This window comes from Aulostomus chinensis, chromosome 2 (genome assembly GCF_037954235.1).
Source record: "Aulostomus chinensis isolate RoL2024-O1b breed Wild chromosome 2, RoL_Achi_v1.0, whole genome shotgun sequence".
NCBI lineage: Eukaryota > Metazoa > Chordata > Actinopteri > Syngnathiformes > Aulostomidae > Aulostomus > Aulostomus chinensis.
Genome location: NC_141321.1, coordinates 16424019 through 16440543, shown reverse-complemented (window position 1 = coordinate 16440543; position 16525 = coordinate 16424019). Strand labels below are relative to the sequence as shown.

At 42.5% G+C, this 16525-nt stretch overlaps 1 protein-coding gene across 2 annotated transcripts in view; it reads right to left on the bottom strand.

Annotated features, from left to right (window-relative positions):
- gpc5a (glypican 5a) overlaps positions 1-16525 on the bottom strand; it is a 119244-nt gene that overhangs the window by 79398 nt on the left and 23321 nt on the right. For both annotated transcript variants that reach the window (XM_086194275.1, XM_086194269.1), the window contains exons 3-6: positions 11337-11797; positions 11019-11252; positions 10127-10296; positions 9870-9995 (exon numbers count right to left, since the gene is read on the bottom strand). In XM_086194275.1, the coding sequence (XP_086050401.1) occupies positions 9870-9995; positions 10127-10296; positions 11019-11252; positions 11337-11797 (991 nt within the window). The remainder of the gene's footprint in view (positions 1-9869; positions 9996-10126; positions 10297-11018; positions 11253-11336; positions 11798-16525) is intronic.

Sequence of the window (16525 nt, the reverse complement as noted above, 5' to 3'; positions counted from 1 at the left end):
CAAAACTTGGGCGAGTTGACTTGTCAAATGCAAATGTAAAAGTTCATCTGGATTATATTTATTCCACATTAAAAATCTTAAAGTTTAGTAAGTGAACAATTGGTCAATTCCAGCAAATCATTGACAGCCTTGTTTAATAATCAGGGTTCATACGCAATTTTACTGATGCATTTCCTTGATTTGTCCATGGCCTTAAATTTGCTGTTCCGTTTTCACATGAAAAACAAACTAAACTATATTTAACAAAACATTATGACATCTACGTAGTTTGAAACAAGAACAGGTGAATCTGTGTTAACAAAAAGAGATTTTAATGGGTGCAACAAAAAAAAAAATCCAAAAATCTTTCAGGCCTAGAAATTGCTACTTCTTAAATTCCATGACCTTTCAAAGTTCATCATGCACTGCTTCCCCGTAAACTAAACCTCCTCTGGATTGCGATCACGCGGAGCTTCCAGGACACTTTCCACACTGAGTTACAAATCGATCGCGGAAATAAACAGCTGATTGGTCGACAATGAAAATAGCTGCAACGCTTCGACATGTGGACTCACTCTGGCCTGCTCTTTCTCAGAAGAAATTCATGTTTATTTAAATATCTAAAATCATCAATTATTGAAATGTTGGCTCTGTTGTAACAGCAACAACTTAACTCCCTTTTGGAATAGTAACTGATAATAAAATTACACACTACTATTTCTTTTTTCTTCCTAATTTCCTTACATTTTATAGCCCTCAACCTCTAAAATACGTTCAATGCAGATTTCCTTGATCTCGAGGGATAATTCTTGGGCTCATTTACTGATAGAAGACACAGTCCAGATGCTAAACATTTTGATAAAACCAGCCAGGTGAACTGGAACTGTGTCAAATACAGTCGGGCTTCTGACACCTTTATATGTGTGTGATGACGGTTTCTGGAGCTCACTAGCATGCAAGCAGATACGTAGTGGTTGATAAGATGAAAAAAAGAAATATGTGGCCTCAGAGACCAGTCACATCTGTAGATTGTGGTGTGTAGGTATGATTAAACTTGTGGTGAGTCATCTGGATGCAGGCAGCAGCCTTTCACACGCACCGAGGGACACTCGCACTGTGCTATGGACGTGCCTCGACTCCTCTCTACAGCACTGTGGCGAGCAGCTTCGGCAAGCTGGAACCAAGCAGATGGTGAACGTATGCGGCGCTCATGCGTGTCATCATCACCTTCATTAGCTGAAGGTGACACATGACATCATCTGGCCCCGCGTGCACAATGGCGAACAGAGAGAAATGTTTCTTTTTCTTCTTTTATTGTTGCAGGGTTCAAGGTTGTTGATGGAGGTATTGTGAATAATCACCATCCCCCTTGCACACACACACACACACACACACACACACACACACACACACACACACACACACACACACACACACACACCTTTTTGTCAGCTACTCCTCAAGCTTACCCTGTCCCCACCTCCTCCCAGCATTAAGGTAAATAAGGGCCTCCAGCAGGGAGCCAATGAGCACAGGCCACTGAGCAGAGATGCATGTTTGTGTTGCCTTCCTCCCAGGACCCCACTCGTTTATCTTGGCTGTCAGGTAAAGGGCAGGCTCTGCGAAGGTGAAACTTTTTTTTTTTTTAATAAGGCCAGTTGGTTTCCATAGAAACTGCATGACAACATCACAGGGACAATGATGAGAGAGCAAAGTCTGGTCTTGGGGCATCCCGCAGCGTGCTTCATTGTTGCTGGAGACATTTGTGTTTACGTCAGAGAAATGAAAGAGCCATTTAGATTAATTCTCAGGGAGCCTCCAGACTCAGACCTTTTACAGTAGAAGGTGAGATTAATGAGAGCATATTCACACCTCGCACCAGCTTAGGTCAGGAGCTAAAAGGTAAATTTCCGCTTGTAAAGAGGTGCTGAGTCCTCTGTGGGCACAAACTCCCCAGTAAAGCAGCATTAACAGCCATGACTGTCAAACTTTTTCTTTTTAATAGGAAAATTATACAGCAAAATATGGCATTAAAAATATTAAATGGATGTAACTGATCGATAATAAACCACTAAAAAAACATAAAGGTTGCCTTCAATAACGGCCAATATACACAACATTCAACCTTCCAACACATCCAGACTGTTCTCCTGGTTTAAACGGCATCAAGAAGAAACAAAATTGCAGAAGCGATGAATATTTAATAAGTACTACATTTTTCACTTTGTAGAAGTAAATGGGAAGCATGTTTAGTTAACAAATGAGTGGAAGATCAAAGGAACAGAAGGTACCACACGCATCTGTGAGATAAACCAAGACAGTGATACAAAGATGTGAGAGTTCTTTTTCCCAGCGAGACCTCAGCCAGAGAGGACACGTCTGGAGAGACTCAACACAGTAGGGATGGGTCATGTTTGTTGAATATTCAAATATTCTGTAAAAAAGAATAAAGTTTACGTCTACTGTCTTGAAATTCACTCTGCAACTTTGGCTTTACTGGGACCTACGAATGCGTTACCAGTGCCAGAAGAAGACAGCACTGCGCTAAAAACTGTTTTTAAAGTACGTGACCCAGTGGAAGGTCATCGATAGTATAAGTAATCCTTGAGTATGTGCACATGATTATCAAATGGTATTTTTGCCTAAAAATGCTCAACCTTAATATGTTCCAAATGTATTCATAAAGTCAGTGTGAAATGCAATGTACCTGATAAGACAGCCCACAGACTGGAGAGTTGTTACAGACAGTCAGCGTTAGGAGATGAGTTTTATTCATTCCAACAGTGCGATCGTCTCAGAGAGAAAAGCACTTCAGTTCACTCTCTTCCCACCACACACAGAACAAGATATGAGAAAAAAGACCCAGAGCTTTACTGTAAATGTCCATTACTGAAATTGCTCTGTTAGTCTTTTGTTTACGGCTCTATAATGCCGAACCAACTGTGAGAAGCTGCTTTTGTTATCCAAATAATATTCCAGCGTCCTTGTGATTAAATCACAAGACAGGACATTTTCTCAGCATCTCCAATTCTTTAACACTCCTTCATGACAAAACAAATAGATACCGCTCACAAAGCGGCTTTTCCTGCAGAAGATCTGCGTTCCCACTTTATGAACATTAACTTCACATTTTTCCAGCTCTTTGTTCCTCGTTTTTCACTGACCTCTGATTTCTATCTCAGATAAAGAGGAAGAGTGCTCCACAGGGACCAAGTGTGTGTGCTCTGAGGTAGATGGGGGCAGGCTGATATCACACGGGGGTAAGGGTGTGCTCTGACAGCTCATAGGTGAACAATAAGGCCTCAGCTGTTCATGTCCTGCTACCTAGCTCACAGCAGGGTCACAATCTTCTCCTGGTGCTAGAGGAGTGCTTCTAGTGCCTGATAGGAGGGAGGCCAGGGGAGGGGAAGGGGTATCAGTGCTGGAGATGCTGCCAAAAGGGAGTGGAATAACTGAATGGGACTAGATGGAAACACACTCAAACACACAAATTTGATTCTTGTCTGAACAACAACAGTTACTGTAGCAACATTGAGGATAATATTTGAGCTCAAATACATGAAATCTCTCTTCTGAGCTAAAGAGAGCAGACAGCTAGATTGAAAATGTATCTGGTCAGAGCAATCATGCATAAATTGAGAAAGGGGTGCGCACACACACACACACTCAAACACACACCAGCACCCACACACACACCCATATGCACATACAAGAAGGACTTATGAACTCAATTTAGTCAGCCAGACAGAGTTCTTGATTCTGTCACTTGGGATAATCGTCAGGATGTGCTCCTCTGACCGAGCCCTGCGTCTAAGCCCAGGCAGGATATAAGGTCATGTTGGAGTGGAACTCTAGCCAAGCAGCACCCAGACCTCAAGTGCTCCAGTGGTTTTGTGGTTATCTGCAGTAGCCAGCTGTCGCAATTGAGAGAAGCTCCTCAAGAACGTCCCTCTCTCCTTTTTCACTGCCTCTCATCTTTCTTCATTCCCTCAGCCAAAACCGTCTGAATCTGCACTCCCATCTCTCACCAAATTTAAAGCGTTATAAATATTTCAGGTGTTTGTTTCTGTTTCTAAAGATTAAGACCTTGATTGTGTGAGTGTTTCTTTTTAGGAGCTTGACAAGATGGTAAATTACCCTCTTGGTTTTCAGGAAGGAGCAGAAAAAAAATAGCTCAACTTGATTGTGAGGTTGTGAGAATTCTGCACCACATTTACGGCAAGTTGTTTTTCTGATAGTATGGAAGGATACAACTCTACCTTCTTGCATGAGAGTGACTAAGAGGACAACTATGCATAATATATCTGACAGTGCATGTTTAAAAGGTTGTCCTTCCCTTAAAAATTAGGTCACTTCATCACAGCAAACAAACGCAGGAGGAGGAAGTGAGACGGGGATGTTCGGCAGTGTGGATGTGTATCATGTGAATTTTGTTCTCCGTCACTCCATCAATGATAAGCACCACTGCTACATGGCATACATCATCAAGAGAATGGTGGCGTGATCGCCAATCTGGCATGGCTCTGATGGGTGCGTAAGACAAAGTACAGAGCTCCACCTGCTGCTCAGAGAGCATTACAGCAGCTCTAAATCATGCCTGAAGTATCCCATTTAGAATTATATCTGCAGTACGTAGAGTCTGTCCACGCAAAGGTTGGTCAGCAGGTTTATTAATGCTTGAAGAGAGGGCATCGGGCTTGTGCACTGATAACCAGCTGTGACATTATGCTTATTTGAGGCTGTACATCTGGAGAGGACTGAGCAGTATGCAAATGTAGTTTGACATAAGGTAATTATTCTGAATATATATTTAATTTCAATGGCCTGGATAAGCTAAGCCCTCAATGCTTCTTCAGGGGATTCTTATTAGCACAGCTTAAAAGCTGCCATTTCAGTTAAGCCAAGGCAAATCACCTGAGTGAGGGGGGAGGGATAATCAGACAAGTGATGAAAGTCAAGTGAAAAAAAATGTATGAGAAAGTCAGTACAAAAGATTATAATAAATACAACAGAATCAATTCTTCCCTCTGCTAACTGGCCACACTCCGTGAAGAGGCCTCCTCTGTGAATCTAGGGCTCTTATTACCATGTGATTAACCTCCTCAGGATTACCCAGACAGCAAAGACACAAGAAAGGTCAAAGGGAAGTGCTCGGGCAGCCACTCCAGCATGTGGGGCGGCCTGTTAAAATGAGAGGCCACGCTCAAATCTGCCCGCCAGTCACTGAGCATCTTTGAGATACACATAGCAGTGTTCATGCTAAATTACTCGTTCCTTCAAGTTCAAGCACCATGCAAGGTCAGTTGCCCTATTACTGTAAAAATGAAAATAAAAATTGGTGTGTGCAATTAGAAAAAGCTGCTTGAGAATATATGAACACACCTGTAAACACCTGGTGCATGTTGGCACCTGTGAGATAGATGCAGGTGGAGAGAATTACAGGCAGAGGAAATGATCATGAATAAAACATCCCCCTTCTCATACTTATTGACGCTCGAGCTTTTTACCTCATAACCTTAGCAAGAGAAACAGCAAATCTGTTTTAGCATAGATTTTTACAACACAAAACCCCCTCATCTTTCCTACCTTACACCTGTGAGTTGTAAGATCAACTCAAATTAGCAAGTGAATGCATGGCAGCTGAAGAGGAAGGAGGATCGCTGTAATCTCTTCCTGTGACTAAAGCAATTTTGTCTGACAGTCAGCGATTCCCACATAAAACACAGTAGGTGGAGCTAGTGTCAGCTTCTTTGTTTTCTTTGCCTATGTTAAGTGTGTGCGCTCATGGAGATGAGGTGCAGAGGGAGTGTTTGTATCCATGACGGATGGTAAAAGCATGTGGGAATGTGTTCACCTTTCAGCCCAGGCGGTGACAGCAACTCCAATCAAATAGCAGCAACAGCCTTCCAAAGTTTGAGAGATGTCACCCTACTGCGCTATGCTAAATCCATCTGTCCACTTTATTCACATTTTTGTAATCCATCTTTGCCGGTGATGAAAATGAAGGCGTAATCACTACACCCTTTAGCCAGATGAGCTGGAGGCAGCTTAATTCAACTTCCCTCCCTTTTAAGCTGAAGTGTCAGTCATTGAGATGGTCAGCTCCCTCTTTTCACAACAGTCAAGGTTATCTAGACATTCCATCATTGGATATGGTGCTTATATTAGCAGTTAGGCTTTATCAAGGGAAAATATCCCAGTATCTCACCTGTATCTCACCATAAAAATGTTGAGGAGATACATATTCTCAGAACTCTGAAGACGAAATTGTCTGATATCGAGCAAAATCAGTGTCAATCCGTGATTGCATGATGCTCTGAGCCAAAGCAATTTGAGAAAAAAATATGTAGTTGGTGTCAAACTGGAGGAAAAAAGTCTTTTTTATTCACAAAAAGTCTTGAAGCTGAATCTAGAGATTTGTGCACACAGCACCTGCACACATCTTCAGAAACATGAAAACATGAAAATCTGTTTTATCATTTGGTGTGTGTTTGAATGCTGTAAGGTCAGTCTTGTGTCGGAGACGAAGCAGGAATGGTCTTTTATTTAAATCTGACCAGACTTTGTATCGCAGAGAAATAATTAGTATCCTCGCAGACAGCAAGTTTTTGCTGTTATATGTGTTAAAATGTGAAATGATCAAGACTTATTGGACAGATCAAGACAGGATGCAAATATGGAAAGTTTAGTGTTAAAGGTTTAACACACGACAGTCCCTTCCTCATCCCATGCCGCTCAACTACAAAAGGTATTTTTACATATAAATGGAGTTCAAGTCTTCCCCAAATGAGATCATCCGCTGAGAAAATCTTTGTGTCTGTGGCGACATCACGGTGCTGCCGGGAGGAAGCATACTGAGCACACACGCTAGAGACGGCTGCTAACTTAAATGAGGATAAATAATCTGAGATTAGTCTAGAAGTTATCAGACTGAATTGCTCCAAATCTGACAGAGTAAGGAAATCATTTCTCGTGGGTTGGGTGTGACAAATGTCCCTCCCAGAAGATGGAGACAACATTGCTGCACTATAGCTTTAAGGAATAAGTAAAAGCAGTATAAATCTGGTGAACATTTCAATCCATAAGTTAGTGCCAAGAAATATTACGAGCTCTGAAAGTTCTCGCTGTGAGCAAATGAACACCGTACCCGTCTGCAATAAAGAAACTTGATGCAGGGTTTTTACGAGTAAAACTCACAGTTGAAACAAATGAAAACTATCAATATGCCAAAAAAATTCAAAATCAAAACATGGCAGGTCCAATTGTTTTATCCCTCCCAAGTGTTCATGGGCAAAAGCAGGAGAAAAAGAGAGAGAACAGAGAGAAACCATGTGTTCACCAAATCTCCCCCGAGGCGAGACGCCAGCATCCACATTCACATGGACCCTGAGATTGAAGCTGCTTGTGTTCCTTTGTGATCTTATCTGATTGTTCTTTATCTTTTTGTTTACCAGGGACCCAGATGAGGACGTGCAGTAAATCTCTCTTAAATCTCCGGCTCCTGTGTCATGTTATTGTGCTCGTCCTTTTTATTAAATAACACAAAGCTGTTCTGCAACTCACTACTTCTATAAGACCATAAAGCAATCTACGCCAGAATGTACAACGATTTGTTATAAAAGGCATCAGCCCACACTTGTATGTACAGTTCTACACACACACAGACACAGACACACACACCCACACACACACACACACACACAGACAGACACACACACACACACACACAGGAACTGAACCAATCGTTTAAGGTCGCTGAGGCCTCGATAAGCCTCTGTAAATCAGCCCCCATCCGGCGGTGAGTTTTATTCCCCTCTCTCTCAGTGGATGTTGGGTTATGACCCATAGGCAGGAGGTTATTTATTGCTTTTGTCTCAGCTTGTGTTGACTCCCAGCCACTCATCTGTGGTTCCAGGCTAATAGAAAGCAACAAAGGCCAGTAGATCTACAGCAAGCCTGCAAAGCTTTGAGTGGCCGACTCGATTTTCTCCTCAGAGCCTCATCTCCCCAGGTTCTTAACGTCTCTCCATCCCTCATCTCTCTTCTTCTGCTTTTTGAAAATCAAGATGGGAAACCTGTATGTAAAGCTGAGGTGAACCATTCATTGCTGTTGTTATTATTAAGTAAGGGAAGGAGAAAAGAGGACAGGGGGTTAAGGAGCTGAGACACCACCACACAAACCATAAACATTTCTCAGAAGCTGCCAGCTGAGCTAATAGACAGCCTGCAGCTTGCTGGCCTGCCCTTTTTGCTCCAGCTCATAAAAAAACCTTTAAAATGGCTGTGTTAGAAAGTAGAGATGAAAGAAGCAAATATTCAATACAAGATTGAAACTTAACCTTGAAACTTTGTCTCCATGTCGATGCCATTTTTTTAAGAAACACCAAACAAACATTTAGAAGAGTGATTTTTTTTTCCTTTCTCTAGTTACTAAGGTCATAATCAAAACTCTCATCCTCCACCCTCCATCTTACCTTCACACAGCAACTGTGTGTTGTCACCCTTTACAATAGAATGTCTAAACTGAGCCGGCAACTCCAACCAGAAAATACAGACCCTTCTGCCATTTCACCATCGCTGACAGCAGCTGACAGTTAAGAGGAACAACCACAGACTGAGGATATATGAGGCCATCCTTGAGTGATGACAGCACAGATAAGATGGAGCGTCATGATGTAATGGAGACAAGGCCGCTGACGGATACCATGAAAGAGGCCAGTTTGTCTGCTCCAGTTCACAACCATTCATATCAAAGATCTATGTGTAGCTAATAGATGTCAGTGTTGCCCTGCTGTTTGAGAGGGCAGTAGATGTGTCTGTGTGCGTGCGTGCGTGCGTGCGTGCGTGCGTGCGTGCGTGCGTGCGTGATTAGTGTCAAATGGTGTGTAAATGGCTTTCTCATGCCAGGATCAAATGGCAGGACATCTATGCAGCTTAAAACCTTTGACTTCCTGAGTGAAACTGAAAATGGCACGGTGTGTGTGCACGTGCGGGTAATATAACCTCCGCTACGGTTGTTGTTTTTTTTTAATAACTGTCTGTTGGCCAGCAGAATATGAGGGAGATTCCAAGAAATGTTCTGTTCAAATATCCCCTCAGCCAAAGTAGCATGGTTTAAATTTCAATAATACAGCAGGAATTGGATGTCTGCCCCACCGATCATTTCTCCAACAATAACAGACACAGATTCAGACTGTTTGCTGGGTCAAGACATGAAAAATGCATCAAATCTAAGTGAAGTAAATCATTTAGCTCTTCTAGGAAGATGTGGCTGTGTGCCAGTATTACAGCTGCATAAACAACAGGAAGACCACCTCTATGTGTAACCTTAGGAATATTCTACAAATGTTTGACAAGGTTAACGTAAAAATGACGAGTGGAAAGCAAGTTTATCATTGAGAGTGTACCTCTTCATGTCATCACACAGATATGAAACCATTGCAAACACAAAACATAAGAAACACTTGCAAACTAATTCAAATTCTCTGTTAACAAACATTTATGTGTTAACAGACGGTCAAAAAAATGTATGAAAAGTCTGACAAATAGCCTCCCATATCAATGGAAAACAGCATGTATGTTATAAAATTGTTCTGTGTTTACATCTCACCACAAGAATATCCGTTCATAATTAGGAAGTAAAGACTGTACATCATAACTGGGGGACACTATTGGACATAACAATTTGAAAAAAATAATTTTAAAAAATGCCTATTACAACTAAAACGTTGGATGAAAAGTGCCCAATGTCAGTTGAAAGTTTGTAGTTGCAGCGCAGATGTCTTAACAGACAGGTGACAAGTGTATGTGCTTTCTACATGAATGTTTTGATGTATATGAATATGATGTGAATCATGGTAGGTGGTGTTCGCTGATCTTAATGATTTTACCTTTTTACAATGTCAGTTCCATTCCAGCAGGACAGCCCGTCACCGGAGGCCAGCTCGCTCACGCACAGTTGATCTGCTAGGCCACCGTAGTACGTCCGGTAAAGACGTAGACTGTTTAAAAAGTCCCTGTAAAAAGCAGGCGGATGCATCATTAAGTGGTTTAACAATGTTATTAATTTTATTGAACTGAAATCACATCACCACACCAGGTGTTGCCTCCTTTTTATGCACACATCTGGCAGCTTTAACGCATTTACCTTCTCTTGATAGCGAGTGAGTCCCCCGACACTTTCACAGGAGCTTTTAAGGGGATGGATTCTCTGCTATTGCTGCTGCTGCCGCTGCTGCTGCTGCTGCTGCTGCTGCTGTGCTGGATGCTGACTGATTGTGCCGACTTCCTGCTGGGAGAGCCACACAGCCTGTGCACCTTTAACCAATGACAGATTCACATTTTAGTCTAAACACTGAATTAGGAAACATATTTTAGGACTCTTCAGATCTTACTTTGCTGTAAAATTGTGTGACAAAGAGAGCATGCTTTTAGAGGGATGAGTGATAGATGTTTTCACACAAAGCCTGAGTGCTGCTACTCCTTAAGTCTCAGATTCCTGCATGTGTGCAGCTGCATGAGCAGCAGTGTGGTTACATGAACACTAGATGGCGGTGTGGCATCTTCATCAGTTCCACTCAAACTGTAAAGTTTAGGAACAAAGCACACTGTGATACATTTCAAAACATTTCATATGAAATCAGTGTGGACAAAAAGTTACCAGTGAAAATGGAAACATATTGATTTGACTCATATGTCTTACTGAGGCTTTAAGGGTAAAGAAAGTTTAGATCGAAGCCTGAGGAATAGATATTGACACTCTGTCTGCCAATTTAACTGCTTTTTGATGACTGTGGTGGACCTCTGGAGAGTTCTGGCCTCATCTGGCCTGACTAATTTGCTGTGTTATTTCAAGTAATTAATCCCTGTTCTCCTTCTAACCTCTCTGACATGAAGCTAGCAGCAGCAATAAAAGATTAAATTCAGAATAAATGGTGATACTGGAGTAAACATTGCTCAGAGCCACAGTGAAAGTCCTCGTTCATGAAAAGTACAGCAAAGTAGCAACAAACAACATTCCTCCACTATGAGGACCTGACCTGGGCCGAGAGGTGGGGTCCATTTTTTTGAGCGTATCCAACCGCATCATGAAGCAGCAAGTGAACCCCCAGCAGCACCAGTTCCAAATCCTGAGGTCCGTGCATCCGAGCGGACAGGCCCTCCAGCGAGCGAACAAACTCCCTCCAGTGGCTGTCAATCTCAGCCATGCTTGCCAAACAGCCCCGCATCACGTTGAGGCAATAACCCATGCAGGGCTTGGATTGGGTTAAACCCTGCGAAGCAAATTACTTTGGGATCAGTGTTGCTGACAAAAGCTTGCATTCATTTGAGTCAATAAAATAGACAGGCATCGATACCTGGCAGTGAGGACAGTAGTGCATCTTGAGGAGGGCACGCCTGCACTCACGGCTCAGCTGTAAGTGGTCTGTGGTATTGATCACCTCGATGCCAAGGTGCAAAGCCTGAAGCAGAAGCTTTCCAGAGACGCCAGAGCGAGTGATCTGATCAGCCAGTAGGCTGGGTGTCACACCAAACGGCCTCACATCCCGGCTGGATGACCTGACGCATTCAGCATAGCCAGGTGATATGTCGCTGAGCCCTGGGTTTATGAGGTGGTTGTATACAAGTGGGAAGAGAGCATCAAAAAAGCGCTGGACTAAGTCATCAACATTTAGTTCAGACCCCAGCAGGAAGAGACTGATGTCGGTGAAGAGTTCCCTCAGAGGCCCCGCAGCTTGATCCGCCATGGTTCCGTACGACTCCTGCAGCACTGCGAGGGTGTGATTCTCTGCCTGCCTCAACAGAAGTTCAAAGGTCTCTGTGGGATGGACAGTAGGAGGGAGAGGAAGAGGGAAAAGAGAGATGATTAGAGACGGCCTGAAAACACTGTCTGAGAGGAGAGGAGAGGAGAGCCAGAAATCGAGAACAGGAACATCCCAGAGAGAGAAGAAGCAATTATGATCATTTCTTTACAATCTACATAAAATACACAAATAGAGGCAATCATGGCTTGCAGTTGAAGACATAACGACTTTTTTTCCAGCCTTAAACGCATCGTCCTGTCATGAAGTAAAATGTCCACTGAATTCATCTCGGTTACATGTGTGAATATTCAGACTGTTTCATCCAAACATAAGAAAATGGATACCCAACAAAGTATTATTGATAATTTTGCCTTTATATACATTTTGCACCACAGCAATTTGCCTGAAAAATGATAAACAAGAAAATGGTAAAGACACAATTAAAAACCTCCAGACAACCGGAAATATTTCACCAGTTCAACGAGCTTGATTTTATTGCTTTGGCTCTCTTTTTTTCTGTTTTTGGCTCAGCTAATACCTGAGCCGTGGCCAGTCTCACATCATGTGCTTATCATGAGTTGTGAGGCAATGGTCTTGCGGGCTGTTAGGATTGTTGGGGGGGTCTGGCCTGCCTATCAGCACACAAAGGGGGCAGCCTTTAACACAGACGTACCAAGTAAAGAAACAGATGAATTGTGGACATGAGAGGTCTACGATGACTCAATTATGTGTTTATATTGTGTGTGACAAAGGAAGCTGCACCTCCTACACAGCAGGCGTTCTGCAGGAGAAAGCAAGGGGGGTGTGTGTGTAAAGAGTAGCAGCTGTAATGTGGGTGCCTTGTTTGCCATCCTTATGGGGGTACCATGTTTTCCACGGGGCCAAAATGATGAACCCAACAATGTCTGCTTGAGGGTTAAGACTTAGGGTCGGAAACAGGTTGGTCATGGGTTAATATCGGGGTGAGGGGCTCTGGTATTTAGGTGAATTCATTTTAATGAGAGAGAGAGAGCGAGAGAGAGAGAGAGAGACAGAGAGACAGAAGAGAAATATGTGCTCATAAAGTACATTTAAAGATTACTACAGGCCTCGGGTGTATGAAACAGAGCACGCAGGCATGCAGAGTTATGAAGGGTCCCACAGGGATTACAGCTCGTGCCTTACATGGAGTTCACCACATTAGATTTTGGAGAAATGAACCCACTTATCAGGGCACCTAAATATCTGTGTGGTAAATAAATTCATGTTTTATCTCTGTCTCACCTCAAGACACTTGTTAAATTCCCCTTCATGAGAGTATACACACACACACACACACACACACACACACACACACACACACACACACACACACGAGTGTTAATGAAATTATTTTCAACCAAAGAAAACGTCTCTCACTTGGAGGCCTCTGGGTGTGCCTGAGGACAGAAACACATTTAGAGAGAAATGGGAACATGGAGAAAGATTGGGGAGGAGAACGAAGAGTAAAAAGATGTATTAAGCTGTCTTTTGAGGACAGAAGAAAACTTGAGTCTCTATTCATATTCAAACTGACTAAATCTGCTCATTAAAAGGCTTTGATCAGGTTTTCGTATTAGGGATCATGTATGAAAACCATAGCACTATTTGGGCTTAAAATATTAGTTGGAAGAGCAATTACCGAGCTCTTAATAGTGAGCAAGAATACCATAACAACAACATTCCATGTGAATGTAAAAAGTAGCATGATTAATACAGACAGTGCATTTTCTAATATGTCTTATGAATACACAATGGTTTTCAACTGGCAAGAAAATGAGTTACCATAAACTTCACAATGTTGTCACTGACTAGGCTGAGGGACACGCTGAGGTTGCAGTTACGTGAGTGACTCATGACAACTACCCGACAAAATATCGAAAGCAGTTTTTCATGAGGGAAAGTGCCGGTGTGAGAGTGGGGAGCCCCTTCCGCAGACATAGAAGAGATCATGTTATTAGCTAAATATATTGTGTTGACCTGGTGTCAGAGCAAACCACAGGATGACAGCAAAACAAGCGCGTAGTATTTGCACGAGCGCAGAGAGGCGAACCACGAACAGAAAGGTCTCTCTCTATGTGAGGTTCCTTCCCTTAAGGCTGTCATACACCTCATATTGCAGCTCAGTAGAATGTTGCAGGCGCATGCTTGCTAGTGGGCCGTCATTTCAGTCGTTGCATGCTGCCATTTTCAGAGTCCTCCTTCGAACAACATCGGAGCCAGCTAACCAGTAGAAACCTACACGCAGAAAATGGACAATTTTCACAAAGATGTGGATCGTGAAATCAGGTAGGTCTGTTTAGTTGGATGAACTGAATAGATAGACAACATTTTGAAAATGTTAACAGGTTTTCACATTTCATGGGATTTTGCAAGTTCCCCATCCCTGTATCCTGGGCTTTGAAGATGTGGAGACCAGCTAAAATGTCCTCACATTAATAAAATTTCCTCACTTACAAAAATATCCTGGTCCTCAATATGTAGCAAGTACAGGAAAACACACTCAGCCTGCACTCCTGGCAGGTGTACAACCCTTTTCTTGCACCGAACAGAGCAACTGTCTCTCACACTGCAGATCTGGTGATAATATTACCTCACTTCCAGTCACAGTGCCTTACCTGAAACTGTTTGGAGCCTCATACTCTGAAAATGTCCTACGATGGAAACATTGAGGGGGTGTGATGTGTGCAGTTCATATGTAGTAAGAATTTTTAGATTGATTGAGAGTCCAGCATGCTCGGTCGTATTATTGAAAATAAGTGCAATCTAAATGGTGCATAATATTGCTCTGAGCTGAAGTTCCTGTGCCCTTACTGTGTGTGTTTTTAGTGTAAAACTTGAGTAACAACAGGGCAAACCCACCATGCCGCACCATAGGTGTGGTGGGTTTAAAGAAACCACTTCAGAGAAACATAGATTCAGCCATCTCTCCGCCTTAATTTATGCGACAAGCTCCTTCAATAACTGGGGCAATGCTGAAATTTTGAAACGAGGACTGGTGGGATGTCTAAATGTGTTTTTCTTAAAACACTAGCAATAGAAAATGGCACAGTTGTGTGCCTGGCTTGCCTGTGTGTGTTCTGAGTGTCAATGACCTGGCTGATAAGAAAAGAGCAGACATGTTTGCATTTCTGGCAGCAGGAGGACTACAGGGGAGAAGCAGCGTGATGGAAAACACTCACACAGTTACTGAAGGTCTGGTCTGCTTCATTTAACTAGCAGCTGGACACATGGAGGGTTAATATGAGGTGAGGGGTGAGCAGGGCGTGTGTGTGTGTGTGTGTGTGTGTGTGTGTGTGTTCTTGTACTTGCTACATATTAAGGACTAGAATATGCATTTAACCAACAGAGTGAGGACATTTTTGGAAAGTGAGAACATTTTAGCCGGTCCTCACATCTTCACAGGGCCATTTGAAGATCAAGACTTTGTTCAAGGCTTGCAGTTAGAATCAGGTTCAGGTAAGGGTTAGGGTCAAGGTTAGGGTCAGGCAGTCAGTTTAGACCCAGTTTAGTTTCATCATTTTTACTTTTCAGGGTATAAAAGCAGGGTTTCAGTCAGTGTAAACATTCTTATATGCAGTATTTTATTCCACAGTGACGGATGTGAGTCAGCTTGCATGTAGTTGTCATATTTCTATGTGCATTTTTGTGATTCTGGGTTTTAGTCATTTAAATGACATTTCAGCAAAACTATATCTGGCAACCCATCTTCACTAGAAGCCATTACAAGATCCCACCCACCCATCAACCTGCAAGGACTTGTCCCACAGCGGCTCCCATGCCTCACCAAGTCTGATTTATGAACAATTAATGTTTAAAAGCATGTGTATCACTGGCTATCATCCAGACACACTGACTATTATAAACCAATTACACAACCCGTTCAGTTAAATTCAAGCACAGTTGAGCTTTTCTCCATGTCTAAAAGGCTTTTACGTTTGATCCCATTTTCTTCCTCCCTCCCATAATTGCTGCACTCCTCATTTTCTTTAATGTAGGATGATCTGGTTAACTGTGACAGGGGTAGCTAATCGAGTGACGAGTTACACTTTAGGTCAGGGCTTCTGGCAGTTGGCTCTTAAAGGGGAACTTGTTTTTTATTCCACTCCTCTCTGCTGTTGCTTTCTGCTACTCTATCTTCAAATGGTGATAGTGTACCATTTACAATACAATCATTAGATCAGATATGCTTAAGATACTAATCATGGAAAATTGCAGTATAAAAGGGTAGAGAAAGATGAAGCCAGCAGATGTGAATTGATAGAGTTGTCATTATTGTTCTTCTCCACCAGAGGGAGGCATTTTGTTTTGTCAACGTGTTTGATTTCAAGCAGCTGTAAACAGCAGTCTTGTTTTTCCTCCTACTTCCCTCCATCTCCACAATCAACAGATGTTTATTTCAATCTAAATGTAGGGACAGAATACAAACCATTGGTACACATTCTTATGTAAAGTGTCTTCATGTATTCACAGCATATCCTCTGTTTGGGCTAAAATGTTACAGGTGATGTTTCTCATTAAATTAGTGGGGTTTTTTTTATATGTACATACAGACTTTTGTGTGTGAGAGAGAGAGAGAGAGAGAGAGAGAGAGAGAGAGAGAGAGAGAGAGAGAGAGAGAGAGAGAGAGAGAGAAATCCGATACATTTTTGCAACCGTCTGGCCAAGGAATCAGCTGGACTCTATTCAGGAGTGCTAGTTAGGGAAATGATCTGAGGAGATTT